The sequence below is a fragment of the Myiozetetes cayanensis genome, unplaced genomic scaffold, assembly GCF_022539395.1.
Source record: "Myiozetetes cayanensis isolate MyiCay16 unplaced genomic scaffold, myiCay2020 scf6-25, whole genome shotgun sequence".
NCBI classification, from domain to species: Eukaryota; Metazoa; Chordata; class Aves; order Passeriformes; family Tyrannidae; genus Myiozetetes; species Myiozetetes cayanensis.
The window spans coordinates 46,274,300-46,291,982 of NW_026087853.1; the positions used below are offsets into that span (position 1 = coordinate 46,274,300).

The 17,683-nt window shown below is 52.0% G+C and overlaps 1 protein-coding gene across 1 annotated transcript; it reads right to left on the minus strand.

Moving 5' to 3' along the window:
* Positions 1-1,363: 1,363 nt before the first annotated feature.
* On the minus strand, positions 1,364-17,330 carry CTSD (cathepsin D). Its single transcript, XM_050335829.1, has 9 exons — positions 17,031-17,330; positions 16,427-16,580; positions 13,991-14,114; positions 12,315-12,433; positions 8,596-8,795; positions 7,348-7,470; positions 6,021-6,165; positions 4,932-5,030; positions 1,364-4,262 (listed from the first exon to the last, which is right to left on the minus strand). The coding sequence occupies exons 1-9, from the start codon at positions 17,090-17,092 to the stop codon at positions 4,101-4,103; spliced, it is 1,188 nt and encodes a 395-aa protein (XP_050191786.1). The 5' UTR covers positions 17,093-17,330; the 3' UTR covers positions 1,364-4,100.
* Between the last annotated feature and the right edge of the window lie 353 nt (positions 17,331-17,683).

Consider the following 17,683-nt stretch of genomic DNA (forward strand, 5'->3'; position numbering starts at 1 on the left):
AAGCATCCTACTACTCAAGGGTATTTGTAATGAAAAATCTTATCTTTTTTGCATCACTGGAGACATTTAATAGTGAGTTATCAAATTATCATGTGCACCAAATTCTGCAGAGATGGTGCAGTAAATGGGGGGGGGGGGTCTGGTGTAAACCTGAGGATTTGCTGGTCAAGATACCATGGGGCTGCATGCAGGCTGCTCCTGGGGTGGGGTGTGCTCTGCTCCCTGCTGGAAAAGCATGGGTGGGCAATTCTGACTCTTGGCTTCTCCAGCTCTTGGCCAAGATCAAGCCTATGATTGTTCCCAGTGAGATGTAATGCTCAGTACCCATGGTATGATTGAAGGCTTAGACACAATCCCCCAGCGCCCAGAAACAGCGCCCTTGTATTCCTGTCAATAAATATTTGCAGCGGATGACTTGCTCTCCCTTTGGGCTATTGAGGAACGGTGGGCTGCATGATTGGTTTTCAGGACCCAGCCAGCCCTTTTGGGTTAAATCCATCTCTTTAACATAGGAGAACAGCTGATTTGGGTATTTAGGCATCCTGGGGGAACAGAAGCTCGGGACGTGCCTGTGGGGAAATCAGCTAAGCTCTCAGTTGCTTAGATCTGTGCTCAGAAGATGGGATGGGACTTGGCTGCATCATCTTGCTTATGTAGATGATGCTTTTTTCAAAGTAGGGATTAGCTCTTATCTTCCACCTGGCACATGGGGCCTTTATTCTGCTTCAGAGTCTCCAGCTCCCATACAGCAGTGCTAGGGCTAAAAATTACACAGCCAGGCAAGAGGGGTGGATTTTTCCTACACTGGGAAAAAAACTCCACACCATGTTCTTAATCACTGGGCTCTAGGACTTCCCCAGATTTTACACCTTTTTAGGTCAGACTTAGAAACCGAAGTTCTACTTTGGCTGCTACAGGACCACTCCAAATCCTAAATCAAGCAGGAGCTTATTCTAACTGGCCCAGAGGACCGGGGGACAGCCTGAGTTCCCTGTTAGTGAACTACCCTTGTCAATGCTCAGCTAAGGAGGTGAGGCCCTAGAAGGTCATAGACTAGGAAGGATGCTGGAAGTGCCTGCTGCCCTGGTGGTGCTGGGTCAGGCAGATGACACTGTCATGTCACCCTGCAAAGGCTGGGTTATGTTTTAATCCACTCAACAAGACAAATCCAGCAGGCTCCTAGCACATTCCCTTATCAGAGAGCAGGGAAGGAGCCCTTCTGAAACATGCATGAGCCCATGCATGAGTCTCCCACTCAAGTGGGAGACCAGATGTCCAGGGACAACAGGTTGGGAAGACAGAGTCTCTGGACAGTGACAGAGACTGGCATCTCAAACTGCTTAAGGAAAGACCACTCTCAGAGTTAAGGGGGAAAATACTGTATTTTATTTTCAATTTTCTATGAAGAGACAGTAATTCTGACAGCAAATTAATTTAAAAAAAAACCAGTCACACGATTATAGAGTTTGGTTTAAAAATGCAAATAAAAGAACAAGGGGAGGAGACCCATTCAGGAAAGACTGCAGTCAACTGGTCCTCCAGCCTATCCTCAAGTATGTCACTCAGGGCATCGCTCTGGGCCACGCTCTTTCCCCAGGCAGCAGCCTCCTGCCTGCCTGCCGACACCAGCCCAGCCTGGAGTCACCGCAGAGCTACGACACCGTCGGCCTAAGGCACTGCGCGCCCAGCACAGCCACGGCCCAGCTGGGTCTGGGGCTGTGCTGCACGACCTGCTTCAGTCTGATGCTGGAGACATTCAAAACCCACTGCCAGGTCCGCGTCAAGCTTCCCCCACGCATCAGGGCTGATCAGCGGGCACCCGAGAGGCCATCTCACCGCACTGAAGAAATCCCGCAGCTGGGAAACGATGTAGCAGGACTTGGAGAAGCTTTGGGCAGTTAACTGGTGAGAAACTGAGGATCTCTGGAGAGATGCTGAGTATCTGCTGATTTTGAAGTACCTATTGAAGATTTTTTTTTTGGTAACATGCTACTATTCTCCGGTTGGTCTGCAACAGAAGTCCTTTGGTGTTCAGATGCAGGGTTCCAGGTGAAGATTATGACCAGTCACAAAAAAAACCAACTTTGGGAGCAGCATTTGTCACATCTGGGGTTGCAGGGGACAATGTCCTAAGTGTGCCCATGTCTGTCCCAGTCTCCATGCTAGACGCCTCCAAGGCTAGGTGTGGTTATAATGCCAAACTGATCAGCTGCAGCAGACAGGGACAGGGGACCTGCATGCTCTGTGCTCAACTGTTCTCCCACCACTCACCTCAGGACTTCTTCCCCACCTATGCCTCTGATGCTCACGGTGAATTCAGTACTGGGGATGATGTATATGAACTTCACCAGGCAAAACCATCTCTTCACTCACTGCCCAAAGACCTTTCTTGGAAAATTCCTTGGCCCCACCAGTACTGCTGGCAGGATTATCAGTGAATTTTGGGTAGCCAGGATTTTACTGTTTAGCCTTGTCTGGGGTCATGGCTGGTGCTGATCTGGTCCTGTTGCCACACTCAGCTTTGCCCCTCACCTGCTGCCACTCCCTAACTTCAGGACCTGATCCAGCACACTGGGAAAGCTAAGAGAGCCTGTTACTCCTAGCACAGGGGCTGGGATTCTCGGCAGGCTCCTTTCTGCTTCCCAGCACTGCTTAAAACTCACTTTATCATCCTCCCAGCCCCACCAGTGTTTGCCTACCACTGCCAGCCCAGTGAAGCAAGTGGCTCCATAAGCACAGGTCTCAGCTCTGGGAGGATCTGCGAGCACAGCTAAATCAGCTACAACCTCTGCAAAGCAGGATTGTGCCTCACTCCATCTGCAACACAGGGTGGACATGAACAGAACTCACCAGCACTAGTAAAGCAGAAAGCAGGTACCAAGAGTGTTAAAAGCAGTTGGGACAGGGCAGCAGGGAAAGAAAGTGCAAGTCCAGAAGCTGCCACACCATGCTCCTGCCCAGGAGCCTTGCTGGCTCTGCCAACTGTCTCTTGGGTTTTACACAGTTCAAAAATGCTGTGAATCATGTTTCCAAAAGTTCTTACATGACTGACAAACAGGTACGGATTTTATCAGTATGATTTCGGCTTGCAGATTACTTAGTTGCTTTAGGAAACATTATTCTCAACTCACTGGCTGTGGTTGAAGCTGGGAAGATTTGGTTTTTGGGGAACCTGGAAGAAGTTCACTGAACTCGAGAGAACTTGTGTCACATAACTTTGCTCAGCAGAAGGCTGGACCTTCATGGCCCTGAATTCAAGTAACCTCTATTAAAACCTATCTTGACCCTCTTAATAATCATACTGCCCACTGGCTAGAGCCCTCCTACAAATCCTTGCCCCCTTAGGTCAGGCACATGGACACCATGCCTGCCAGTTCTCTCACTAGTGCCATCCATAAACAAAACACACCACCAGAGCTCTCGGGTTCTGAAACTCACCCCTTGGGCACGTTGCCATGATTCCCCCATTGCTCCAGCCCAGGACATGCTCTCGTAGGACCAAGTCAGCATAAACCCTTGAGAAATGACCTACTGGTCACTGCCTCAACCTGCCAGGGAGGGGTCATAAAGACGGATTCTCCCCCATCGTCCACTCCCCCACTTCATGAGTAAAAAAACCAAGAAGTAATGTGCCATACAGCTTTCCCTATCCCTCTCCCCCAGCACAGAAGCCCAAACCCAAGAGCAGCAGCACAGCCTCCCTGCAGGAACACAGGTGCCAGGGGCTGGCTCCAGCCAGGCTGTCCCTCACCCAGGGAAGACATCAGTGCTGGGAGAGGTGAGAGGGCCTCACTCAGCTCCGAGAATCATTCTGAAAAATAACTACTGGAAGACCTAGCAGTAAAGCAAGGGACTACTCCAGCTGGAGTTGTCAGCTAGAGACCTCTCAGAACCACTTACTCAATGGAGTGGAAAAAGTAGCTAGCGGGGCACTAATGACTATTTTCCATGTAATTTTAAACCTAGTTCCATTTCTCTTTCTTTTTTTTTTTTTTTTTTCCCATTCCACTCACTGGGTTTCTAATACTGGTAACCTTTCTCTACAGCTCCCGTGTGTGTGTGTAAGTGTGTGTGTGGCAGAGGCAGTGGGGGTTATGTGTTTAGGTACTTTTGGCAAAGCCAACAACGTTGTTATCACGGTCAAAGGCAGTGTAGTAGCGACCAATGAACACATCTCCCAGGATCCAGAGTGGGCCCCCGGGGGGTGGGATGTCCAGGCCTGAAAAGCCACTCATGCATATGGTCTGTCCTCCTGAAGTAACCTAGACAGAAGAGCGAGAGCTTCAATTTAAGCAGGCCATTCCCTTCCCTCAACCTTGCAGGCTTGGCAAGAACACCTGCAAGGATGGCTTCGCTTCAGCCTCTCCCAGTCTGAGATCCAAGATCGCAAAAGTAACTCCCAACCCACTGCTCCTACGGCTCCAAACCCAGCTCTCCCTCCCTTAAGCACTAAAGCATCGAGTAAAGCTGCACGTGATCATACACCTCCCAGCCCACACAGCTCTGAATTAGAGTCATTGGTGAAAGCCTGCACAAGATGGTCCTTGCAAGTTGATTCTGATGGCTTAAACAATAGGCTGGTGGCCTCTGCTATGATAAGACTGGCCTCATGGCACCATAATCCAGCAGGAAAGAGCTGCATGTTTGTAGAATGTGATGCAACAGCCTGCCACCCCTTCCTCTCCCATCCTACTATCCCTCATGAGCATTATGCATGGGGTCTCATCCCTGAGAGACTTTGGTGAGGTTGCCTGGGTCCATCAGCTGTGCCACCACCCTGACACCCCAGTCTTTCAGACTTTTTCTCAAGCACCAGCGTTGCTTTGGCTGCTCTTGTGTTTTGGATTTCATGGCTGAGGTTTGAGCAGCACAGGCAAAAGTCAGGCCTTGGGGGAGAAGCGTTAAGTTTGGCAGAAGCTGCCTGGACATACCTTAAGGATATACTGCTCTCCTGTGAGTTCAAAGGGCTTCCCTCCTATTGCTATTGTGACGACAGGCAGCGTTGGCACTCTATCACAGGGGACCAGGTACTGAAATGGCAAGAGTAAAGGCTTTAGATGGGAGCTTCCACACTCTCAGGAAAGGGCACAGTCTTTCTTGGGCACAATCACATCTTTCCTGTGTCTTTCCCCAACCCGGCTCATCTCAAGGTGCAGGAGAAGCTTGAGCTGGGATAAGTAGGCTGCTCCTTCCCTAGGGCTGCAAGCTGAGGGGTCAGAGGACTTTATGGATGGAGATGGAGCCAAAGGATGTTGGATTCAGCTTTTGGCTCTGCTGAGTCCCAGGATGCAACAGCCAATGTGGCACAGCTGGGGGGTCTTTGACACAGGAGAGGCAGCTGTGGCTCAGTAAAGCCTACAGACATAAACAGGGGCTCACGATGTAATGAACAGACAAAGCCAGTCTCATTAACACTGGCAAGTCTTGGGGATGATGGCAGGCCTAAGCCAGCTGTTGCTGCAGCATGGGGTCTCTGACACTGCAGAAATGCCTTACAAGTGCTCATGATTCTGTGATTTGGGAGGGGTTTCAGAGCAGGGTATTTTTTCTAGAGGGTCTTTATAATCCATGTTCTTCCACAATTTCAGGGAGGAGAGAGAACCTTGTGAGATGAGCTTTGATGTTAAAAACCTGGCAGCAAAGGGTTGTCCTCTGCAGTAAATACACTTGTATTAAAGTGCCTCTAGACTCACATTAATGTGAATCCTCGGCCTTGGCTGCAACTCAGACCCCTTTTCTTCCACCTCCCAGAGACGGGTGGCAGCAGTGACCTGAAGCCTCCCACAGTTCATGGGACCTGGGCCTTCCACCATGAGCACAAGCAGAGTGGTGAATGCTACCCAGGGTCAAAAGACGAAGGAGTCCCTGCTATGCCAGAGGCTTTTCCAGGAGCACAGGCTGGAAATGGAGATCAGAGGGAGCAGAAGACCTGAGTCTCAACAAGCACGTGGGTACAAAGTAGGGTATAAGAGCAGATGCTATGATGGCCATAAATCCCCACATTCTCAGCCCAGCCTCACCTCGCCTTTGATGAGTGGTTTTGCACCAATGGCTTTCTGTATCTCCTTCACTTCTGCTTTAGGGCCAGTGATGAGTGAGGTTCCTGTGTCCACGATGGCCTCGCAGCCCCCATTACACAGAGCTGTCCCGTTGCCAACCACCACCCTGCAGAGAGATGCCCAGGCAGAACACAATCATTAGAGGCCACCCAGTGAAGGCTGCAGGAAGCAGCAGGCAAAGAGTTGATGGCTGAGCCCAGGAAGTACACAGGCACACGTGGCAGGTCTGTGACAGATGCCCAGGAAGGCCAGGTGCTCAGAAATACTGATGCAGCACCAACTCAGTGCACAGACCCCCTGGCTCCTTGTCATTTGATCGTGATTGAGCAGGTGCCTTGAGGTGTTGCTGCATTTCTGCACAGAGCCTGGACAGTTCCCTATGTACCCTGCCTGCTACCTGCACTCCAGAACAAGCACCACTCCTGATAGACAAGGGAGCGAGCTAAGGGCAATGCATTATGGACTTGTATTGTGCTACGGCAAAAAACGAAGGGTTAAAGGGGTGGTGTGACAACTGTGGGCAAGGGAAGGGTTCCTGTACAAAGAAGAGGCATGACAGGAGCTGCTTGGCTTCCTCACCCGCATCACATTTCACAGCAGTGCAGACAAACAAAGCCTTCCAGCCAAGGGTCTGCCACACTTTGCCAACGCAGCAGGGCTGGGGGAAAATGAGAACTAAAACCCTGCGCTGGGGAGGGATGCGATTCCCAGGAAAAGGACACACTCTGATCACAGGCCACTTTTAAGTTCCCATCACGTGGGAAAGCTCAGAATAGACCGCGGGGCTGGCGGACGGCAGCTCAGCCTGCTCTCCTCCCCTCTGCCTCCAACAATGCGTGCTGATTGCTGCGCCGTGCCCTTCACTCAAGGGCTGGCTTCCTGCGGCCTCATCCTGCTCCTCTGGAGCTGTCTGCAAGTGAGCCAGGCAGCTCAGGCCTTGCTAAGAGCTGAGCAAAACTGGGGTTTAACACATGGGGCTCGCCTTGCCTGCAAGCAGGACACACTGGCATCTTTCCCCCAGTTCGCAAGGATGCAGTAGGCGTTTTTAAGGGTCAAACCATAAATAAAAGTAAAGGATTTTGCAGAACACCTCCTTATGGCTTCTGCCTCTCCTCCCCTTCCAGAGACAAACAACCCAGGCTGGGATTTTAATCTGCTTTTTTTTGGTGTGGATGTGTTGCAGGGACAGAGGTGATTCCTTTGGGGGGAGGATCTCAGCCCAGCCCCGGGCATGTGCTGTCTGCACACGTGACCCCATGCATGTAGTCTGGTGGAGAGGGGAACTTACGAGTCCATGTGGATCTGCCAGTAAGCCTTGCGCGTGACATTCATCCAACTGAAGTCGCCGGTGTAGTACTTGGGGTCAGTCCCTCCCAGGAGCAGCTCACCACCGGGTTGAGCATTGGGGTCTCTGAAAAACAACACCCAAACCTGTGAACATCAGGGGTAGGGTGAGAAAAACCCCCTTAACATCACCCCAAAATGCATGCTGGGATGCTTGGGAGTAAAGCACAGCCTTAGCAGCACTGGAAATGGACACTGAGCTACGTTACGTCAACAGAAGGACAGATGCTGTGAGATAGGCTGGGCTGGGGAAACGGGAATATTTTGGTCCTGCAGCTTTTCCCCTAGTGCTTTCTCCCAGACACCTGCCAAAACTCTTGGCAGAGAAGGGGGATGGCAAAGGGGAACTGAGCACTGACATAAGGATCCCCCAAATATCTGCTTGTAAAAAGTGCCTGTGCAGGGCTGGACAAGGCTGATGCAGGGTTAGGTTATCTGCACTTGACGCTGTGCCAACCAGCAGCCTTGGAGTGAATTCTCAAGGTTACCATCAGATAAAAGCTCACTGCCAAGCAGATGGGAAGAAATATGGTGATGGGGGAGGGCTGGTGCTTGAACAGCCAGCAGCAGCTCTCTCTGCCCTCCCTGCTCCTGACGTGCTACTTTTTGGGCTGAAGTAGTTCAGAGTCCCTGCTGCAGTGCCAGGAGGGTGATGGGGTGTCCTGGGGGGAGTAGTAGTGGGCGGGAAGGTGCTGAAAGCTGCAGATTATTTCGCAGGGGGTGAGAGAGAGAGCATTTAGCCCCATCATTAGTGAAGACTGGAGGGGGGCATGCTTGCCTGGGGGTGGCCATGTGGCTTAGGGATTTTGGCAGCAGACTGGGGCAGTGTTCACCCCTCTAAAGGGGACTGCACAAGCAGCACGCAATTTCATGATCGCAGTCCTGTTTGTTTCTTTTTCCTCTGGAATCATCCTTTGTCTTCATCAGTTAAAAAATCTGGTTGCAGATCTACCCAGCATTTTATCAGTAAAATAGTTGCATTTCTACTTCCCTTCTTGTTATTCCAAAGCAGTAAACAGAAGAGATTTTGGCCTGACTGTTCCTGCAAGCAGAACTTGCTGAGGCTTATCTAACTGGGAAGTGCTGGTCAGAGTGTAAAACAGCAGATGACAAGAAGTGCTACTGGGAGACAGAGAAAAGCCCACTTGGTTTGCCCTCGCAATGAGAGGTGTGCCACCAAACCCAACACTACCTGTTCAGGTAGAAAGAGAACATATTTTTCTCGATCAGCTTCTGTTCCATGATGTTATCAAAGAAAGGGGTGACCTGGTCCACAGAGATCCTTGGGAACGCCATGCCCAGGATGCCGTCAAACTTGGCAGCGATGAATGTCATGCCTGGCTGCTTCACGGCCTCCCCGAAGACCTGATGCTTGATTTTCAAGTCACCAAGCTGTGGGGAGATGGGGAAGGAAGGGAAAAGCAGACTGTAAAGAAAACTGACACATGGGACCAGGGTGGTAATGGTATCTCACTGAACACAGGCTGTAGTGTGTCCCTCAGTGTGCTGCCACACTCCTGCCTGCTTTCACTGTTGCATTTGTAGGCAGCTGCTGAAACCAGATACCCTTGTCAGGGGAAGAAACAGGCAACTCTGGCTGCACAGTGGAACCTCCTGAGTCCCTGCAAGGCCCAGTACACCTTTAAGGGCAGGAGCCTCCCTTTGCTCTTTGCCCACCTCACTCAGCCCTTTTAGCCTTTTGCTGGGTCCTGGCACTGGCCATGCCATTCTGCAGCTCCTCCTCTTTGCACAGACAGACCTATATCACTTTGTCCCCTCTACATCCCTTCCCCTATCATCTACTTCATAGTTTCCTCCCGGTCTGAAAAACTCTTGTGCTGCATTTTTAATCCTTTTCCCCACTCTGGACATCTAAGTCATCTCTGTATCCTCCTCCTGGGGTGCTGCACCCATCAGCGGTTGGGAGCACAAATCCCTCTCACCTCTGCCCACAACCCCTATGATCTCCCCTACATAAGAAACATCCCCAGGATATTGCTGCATCTCTTGAAAGAGCCACCACCCTGCAGAGACCTCCCATGGGAGGGGAGAAGACCAGCCAAGAAATCGAGGTTGAGCCTGAAGCACAAAAATAGAAAGTGGAGTACTGAGAATTCAAAGGTCACCGCTCTTGCCAACCATGAGAAGGACTGGCATTCCCCACTGGAAAGCTGAAACGCCTTGCAAGGGCAGATCCCCGGAAAGAAGATTGCAGAAAGCAGGATAGCTCTGCTGATGAAGAGCAGGACGCATCTGCTGGCTCCTGGCTTTCGCAGTTCAGGAGGTTTGTGAGCTTCTGGCTGACCACAGGCAATTTTAGCATCCATGCTAGGACAATTTCAGCCTCTCAGCCTGCAGCCAGCAGCCCTGTAGTGAACCAGGCTGGACTGACAAGCTGGCCTCTCCTACCTGATGGCAGATAACGATCCCTGTAAATTACTAATATCCCCCCAGGGCTAGACACTGCAAGGCTGGGATAGCAGTGCTGCCTTTAATGGTATTGGAGGATTGCAGTAGGAAAGGGTGATCGAGCCTTGCAAAAGCTGAAAGCCACAGGGCAGGATGTGGGGTGAAAGAGTACAGCGGCACATCCTCTCGCTGGCACGTGGCGAGTGCCCCAGTTGTTTGCTGCAGGTTTACAAAAGCCACCATTCGGCACAGCTGGTCCTGCAGCAGCTCAGAAAGTTCAATAAAGCTGCCACTTAAAATAAAAATGCAACAGACTGATAACACTGAGCACCAGGTTTGTTTGGGTATTGCCCTGCTTGCACTTCCCAAGGGGGAGGCAGGTATCTGCCTGGTCATAGGGTCTCAGCAGACCCTGCCTGCACTTGGTCCTCAGCAAGACTGAAATCCAAGACCATCTATAGCAGAGTGCTGCTGCCAGGTGACAGATCTTTGCCTCTGTCGCTCTCCTGGCTCTTGCCCAGAGACAGAGCAATCAAAAATCATGATCAGTGGATGGCTGTGTAGTGGCTGCCCTCCAGGACTTTGCAGACAGGTGTTGGCACCCCACAGCTCATCTGGCCTCCTTGTTACAGGCCTCAGTCAGCAGGCAAGCGCTGGATGGCAAAGGCAGACTTATGAGGTGAGGGCTTCTGTGGTACAGTTTGGCACCAGGGCTTGGGGTGCAGAGGCACAGGGGAGAGGCAAGGAAGGGCATCTCCTGTGTGGTGCATCTGCACTGCAGTCATGGGAGAGACCTCATGCCCCATGGCCAGTGAATTCCCTCTGCTGTCCTTGAAGGACATCCCAAGGTCGGGCTGTGATAAAGGGATGAGACGCCTGAGCAGCAGAGGGCTGGCTGAACCTGTTGCTCTTTGGAGAACAAGCAGCACTGGAGAGCGCGGTGCTACAGGGCATTGCTCCTCCACAGAAGGAGAGAGGACATTTCACGGGAGCTCATCACCCTCTCAAAAAGAAATTCTGGACTACCTGACAACCAGCACCTTTTGGTGAGATGTCTGGAGCCAAGTAGGTCACACTGAAGGCTATTTCAAACGTCTGTATTGCCAGACTACACTTGACTGGGAGCGTGCCTATGGCATGCTCTGAATCAGAGGAAACATCTTGGCGTCCAAGCTGAAGGTCCCCAACCCTTTGAGTTGCCCTTGCTCCTGTGTACTACAGGCCTGACACTGCTCAGCTACACGACAGGTTTCTCTTGCTTCTGCGCAGACAGAAACCAAATGCTACAAGCTGTGTTGTTTGCCAAGAGCCATCCCCACTTCCCAAACAAACTCAGGCACAAAATCCTCACTCTGAGCTGCCAGGAAGTGGAGAGCTAATTAGCAAGCATGCATTAGGGTGAGAATTACAGACCAAAAAAAGAGAAAAAGTTGCAATTTTCCTTCTGACTCACTTCAGCTCTTGCATTAAGTTGGAAAGTGGCTAAACAGGCCCACACTTTCTAAGGATAGTAAAGTTTGCTGTTTGCCTTGGATGCAGTGTAAAGGCAATGGCTGGTGCTTCCAGGCTAGGCTGAAATTTCCGTGGTGTAAGGATGAGCTAAAGAATGTACCTTGCCTGAGTCACACACTTTAGGCTTCTCTTGGATATTTTTCTTTTGATTCTGATGAAATTGGTAAGGCAGTACTTTTCAGCTGAACCTACGCAGAAACATCTAAATCCCTAGATTTATGTGCTTAATTCAAAACTTCTGCTTTGTCTCTCCCCCCCCTGCAAAGCAAACATATGCTCTTAATGCTGCCAGGAGACCAAGTAATCTGAGAGCATGTGCACCACTGAGGTTCAGCAGCTGGCAAACTCTCACGAGCATCTGGACCAGGGAGGAAGTCATGAAAGGCACCTACCCTTCACAAGACAGAAAGCTCAGCCTTTGCCCACTGAAAAGGAAACTCTGAGAAGCAACCACCAACAACCCAGCAAACTCAAGCTGGGGAACCTCCCCCCAAGGTGTTACCCTAAGCACCAGTTCTTGATGCGAGACCAGGATGGGACAGTTAAGAGACCATTTCTGGCCTGTGTTTGGGAAGCTGCCCATGTGGACATCCACTAATGTGTGGATACTGTCCAGGAACAAGCTGGGTACCACCAGCAGTCTGTGCAGTGGTGCTGGTGTGTGTTTGGGCTGGGGAGTTTCTACAGTCATGAGGAAGAGGACTGGAGAGATGGCCAGAAACCATGTTTGCAGGGCATCATGTGTGCAGTCCCTGCTCCCAGCCTGCTGACTTGCAGATTAATACCTTCCCCCTTTCTGCCTGCCATGGTCATTGTCACTTCCATAATCATAATCGCCACGTCATTTCAAAGCACTTGGAAACAAAGCACTGAAGCATGCTCTATATGAGCAGGACACTCAAGAAGGGAGACCTGTTGAAATCAAACCCCTTCAAGTGCTCTACCCAACAGAGTCTGGGGCAGCTCAGGGTAAGGGCGGTTGTAACTCACCGTGACTACGTCCTCGCTGAGGAACCCAGTAAGGCTCCCTGTCCCATAGTGGATGGAAAAGGCGGTGCCATTCTTCACGTAAGTCCTGGATTTAGAGGAGTCGTACTTGTGGTGCAGCACTGTGGTCAGGAAGGGGAACACACAGCATTAGTGCTCCTTGATACCTGTGGTTTCCTGATACCTAACCCTACCACCACCCAGCTTATCTGGACAAATGGACACTCAACGATGTGAAGGCACCTGGCTGGCCTGAACCAGCATTTACCAAGCCCAGACTGCTTAACAAAGCATTTTCAATGTCTGGGGAATTAGGTGGGCAGATCCAATTCAGGCTGTTAAATCGGATTTGGCCACTGGTTATTAAAAGCCTAGTGGTTATATGGCTGGTGTGTCAGGGTGCATTAGCAGAGCAAAACACGTACCCCCATGTCCTGGAGAACCAGGGTGGCTTTAAATATAGCCTACTCTGGGCATGAGCATTTTCTCCTCATGGACTTACCTGTTTCTTTTACTAAGACTACTTGGCTTTTTTATTTTTTTTTTTTTGTACAGAGAGGGCTCAAAATATTCTTTTAGTTGCAGAGAAGAAGGGCTTTCCCCTAGTCTAAGCTGTTTTTCCTCTTGGATGGATTGGGAGCTGTAAGATATCTGTGGTTTTACGGCCGGGCAGATTCCTCCTCCACAGACTCCTCCCAAGTCACGAGTTGGCCAGCGCAGCTCCATGACTGCCTGCTGAGCAGTGCAGATGATGGCTGAGGACCAGCTGAGCCATACAGAAACCAACATGCTACATGGGGCCTTCCCTGGCGAGGCTGTCTGGGTCCCAGTTTGGATCCCAGTCTGGTAGGAGGTTAAACTCCTTGTAAACTCATGAGCCCTTTGGTCCTAGCGCCTCACAAGCCACTGCCTTGAGAAACCAGTTCCCTGCTACACATCAGGAACCCCCAAGACAGACCAGGTCTGGACCTCCCTACCTATGTCCTAAATCTCACTTCACATATCCAAAAAGAAGATCTGTCTCCTCTCTGGGCACTACAGGGACATGGAAGAAGCCAAAATTTCCACCCTACTCCCAATGAGCACTGTGGAATGCCTTTCATGGTTGCATCTGTTGACTCCACTCTGCTTAAGCAGCACAGCCAGTGGCTTTTAAATGGCATTTTGCCATAGCCAGGTTTGACATCTTCAGCTGTGGAGGTTTATTGCATAGGAACGCAAAGCAAAAAAACTTGTAGTCCCTAAGATGTTCTCATCTCATTGTGCCTACCTGGCTCTCGTTAATTATAACTCCATAAACATGCATGTACATGCTCTGTGCAGCAATAACCCAGAAACTAGGACAGTTTGTATCAGATCTGGCAGGAGGCTGACTTAAAAAAGTCAGCCTTGCGCAATGGGGCATTGGTCTATAATCTGGGGAGAAACATCACAACCTATGATGATGCTCCTCTGCTGCAGTGCCAAGGCTGTTGGAGAAGATTTGGCCCTGTGCGTGGATGACTTGGAAGGGGAAAAAAAAAACCAGGAAGGGAGTAATGAAGAATGGGTGCAGGAGGTTGGGACTATATTTCCAGTTCTGACCCTAAAGAGCCCATCAGCCTCTGGCAAGCTGCAAAGCTTCTGCATTTTGCAGGGAAGAAGATATTGAGCAGTTCTTGGCATCTGTAAACACTTACTGCAGGCGATGTCCAATATGGAACAGTGCACAGAGGGCACCCAGAGGTTGGAGGAGCCAGTGTCAAAGATCACAGTGAAATTCTGAGGGGGCGTCCCGATGCCGATTTCGCCGTAATACTGGGCCTGCAAAGGAGAAGGAAGCCATGAGCAGAGGAAGCTGGCTAAAAGTATGGATTAAAGATCAAAAACCTCTTAGAGTTGAATAGAGGATCAGTTTCTTATCTAGACACTGCCCGCCTCTTGGTTTTGGCACTGATGAGCTCCCAGCCTTTGTTCTCCGAAAGGGAGGCTCCCCTTCAGTGTTCACAACTCATTACAGTGGGTGTGAAAAGGATAAATCCGGGACAACTGGGATGGGTGTGTGCGGGGGAGGACATTTGGGGCATGGAGACAGGGAAGAAGAGAAGAGGGAAGGTCTGCAGGCTAGCATGAAGTTCACTATAAGGAAGAGAAAAACGATGGAAGGAAGCCAAGTAAAACACCTGCATTATTGAAAAGCTGAAACTGGCTGGGAAGCAGCTTTGCTGGTGGGTTCTCAAAGGAGCTGTGGGTTGCAGCGAGCAGCAGCTCTGCCCACCATGGGTGGAGGTACAGCTGCTGGGGTTTTTGGTGTTTGCTGGTTAGCTCCCAGGTAGGGAGGAATAAACAACTGCTCAGTCATGGGACCTGGAAGACTGGAGGAGTGGTGGGAACAGAGGGCATCAACAGCGCCACCAGAGGTGGATTTAGGCCTGCAGGGTGAAAGTCTGAGAGATACCTGTAGCACAGGTATATGACAGATACCCCTCTGCCCTGCGACTGCACCTCTGCTGGGACTGGAAGAAACCTGAATGGCTGAGCTGTTTGCAAGGCATCCCTCTACCCGCAGAGGAGAGAATGAATAGGGAATACTAGGTAGGTCCCCTTTTGGGAGCCTGTTTTTATGGATCTATTTTATCCCAGTCCTACCAAACAGGCAGAGGGCTGTGTTGCGCCTGGTGAGCAGCTCGATCAGAGCCCTGGAGAGAAGGCTGCTAGCAAGGGAAGTCAGCCAGTAGCTTTTCCAAACCCCCCATGCACTTAATTAAGGTACAGGGAGAAAACAGGATTATCAAAGCTGTTTACCTCCTGTGCGCTTAGTTTGCAAGGGTTGCTCCCCGAGTAATTAACAATCCATTGCAATTAGCCAAAATGGGGAGGCAGCACTTGTTTTTCAGTGTTTCTGTAATTATTGCCGGGGCTTGAAAATCAACCCCCCCTACAGGGGCCCTGTACATCACATACACAGACCCACAAAGGGTCCCAGGGCCGGAATGGAGCATACGAAGCACTCTAGGGCGGGTCGTGCCTTTTGGCTCAAGAGTTCCCTCCATGGCAAAAGCTTTTTCAGCCAGGCCGGGAGGGACCCAAAGGTTCCTTATCTCCCACCACAGGTTGCACTGGTGCCCCTGTGACAAGGGAGAACAGTCCTTCCCTGAGGCGGTCTGAGTTGTGGTTGCAAGAGACAACACCGTGACATAACCGCGGTGCCCTGGCTTTCAACACGACCAACTGAAACAGAGGTGGCCCTTCCCAGCACAGGACGGTGCAGACGGGATGACAAGAGCCCCTGGAAAAGGGAAGCAGGGGGCAATATCCTGAATGAATGCCCAAATATCTGAGGCTAGCTTACTCTGACAGCCAGTGCTCACATCCTACCCTGCCAAGAGCTGTGAAGGTACCCAGTGAGGCACCCAGAAATAGTAAACCCCACATGTGTCTGGCAGCCAGGCAAGGGCAAACTTCATGTCCTTTATCTGGCTTCTCTTTTCACCACCACGAAGGTCCCCTTGCTCCCTAAGTTGCTGAGAAGAAAGTGGAAGTGCAGGGTGGCTTTTCCCAAGGCAGTGTAGAATAATGGAGAACAGGGAGAGGAAGTTTGCATCCCCAGTCCCGTAACAAGCTGGCTCCCAGTCTGAGCCTTCTTCCTCTACCCCGTGCTCACTGTTTTATGCCTCAATGCCTTAAGGAGTGGAGCATGATTTTTATGCCCCTGTCTTGCCAAAAGTACTACCCAAATGGGCTAGGAAGGACTGCAAGTCAGCAGGCCTCTATTTATGACTGTTAATTACTGACAAAGGGGAAAGGAAATGGGTCACAAACTGAAATGCTCCTGCTTGGGTGGCAGTGGGTTGTTTGCTGTTGTCATTATTATTATAATTATTAGTATTAATATTTTTAGTTTAGCAATGATGGGAAGCACCTTTTGACGCCCACCCACTAAGCCATGGAGGTGCATGAAACTGTCCTATGAGACCAACATCTCTCCCTCCTTTACCTTCCCAGCTGTGGTGGGACAGTGAGGCTGGCATATCCCACCACCTCCTTGGGATGGGTACCCCTAGAAGTGACAGCTGCTTGCCGTGTGCTGGGGTCCACTGCAGTGAGGGGGCGGTTGGCAGGGGGTTGTTACTCACATCCATGTAGTTCTTCAAAATCTCGGGAGTGGGCTCCGCATCAGCAAAGCCCATCTTGAACTTGAGGACCTGGGTGAGGGCGTTCACATCTGGGATCTCGCTGCCGACCTCGTTCAGAACCCGCCGCATGGAGGTGAACTTGGTCAGGGGGATCCTGTGTGGGGAAGGCAAACACCCACCTGTTAAACGGGTGTGTGTAAGGATGGGTGGGCCCGTGGAAGGGGGGCAGCAGGACTCCACTGAAAACAGGGGACACGCCAGCACGAGGTGGATGAGGTTTGGGTTCCTGCCAGCACGACGTGCTGGACCCCCATGCTGTGCTGCGCTCAGTGCTTTTCCCAAAGCCGGGAGGAGTTGGGTTGGCTGCCCAAGGTCACCAGGTGTAGCGGAAGCTGGAGCGAGAGGCCCCTCCATGAGCAGGGAGAGCTGGAGCCCTTAAACCCCCATCGTGGGGGGGTGGTCCCAGACCTTCCCCCTGCACCGTGTGGGAGTGCTGCGAGAGGAGCCCTTAGGCCACCGCCGCAGCAGCACCGGCGGTGCCTGTCCCACGTCCCCCGCTCCGCCCGGGCGGCTCAGCAGCCCCCGAGCAACCCCCACGTCTCACCTGATGAGGGCGGCGCAGGACCCGGCCAGGGCGAGCAGCAAGAGGAGGCCGCGGGGCCCCATGGCGGCGATGGCGGTGACGGGGGGGGGGGGTCAGAGGCTGGAGGGTCCCGACGCTGAGAGGCCGCGACACCGCTCCCGGTCTGCCGTCCCTGTTTTTGTAGTCACGGCGGCCCCTCTCCAGGGATTTCTCGAGTCAGCTGACGGTCTAAAATTGCAACGGGCGGCGTCACGTGAAGGCGGGCCGGGCCGGGCCGGGGCGGAGCGGAGCGGGGAGCGGGCCCGGGGGCGCTGCCTCACGGCCCCCCCTGCCGGGCTGGCCCCGGCGCCTCGGGCCGTGACTCAGCCCCCGCCAAACGGGAATAAACAGCGTGAAATCAGTCACGAGGGGCCCTCCCGGCCGCGCGTGCTCCTTCTGCCCTGACTTTAACTTCCCCCTCTTGGGTGTTTTTTTTCTGTTCTTTCCAGGTTTTCCGGCCTTTTTTCGCACCCTCCCGAAAGTGGTGTGAGGGGGACGCGCTCCCCAGCCAGCAGCCCCTCCCAAGCCGGGCACGGCGAGGCCTCGGCTGCTCTCGGACCTCGGCCACCCACCGGCAGTCACCGGGGGGGTTCGTTCTGCACCTCCCGCCCCGGGGGGCCGTGGCAGCCCCCCCA

Coding starts and splice junctions, on each gene's coding strand:
- CTSD (XM_050335829.1), bottom strand. CDS start 17,092: ATGGGGCCCCGCGGCCTCCTCTTGCTGCTCGCCCTGGCCGGGTCCTGC. Junction 12,434..13,990: donor CATATTGGACATCGCCTGCA/GTAAGTGTTTAC, acceptor TCCTGACCACAG/TGCTGCACCACAAGTACGAC. Junction 5,031..6,020: donor AACCACTCATCAAAGGCGAG/GTGAGGCTGGGC, acceptor TTGCCATTTCAG/TACCTGGTCCCCTGTGATAG.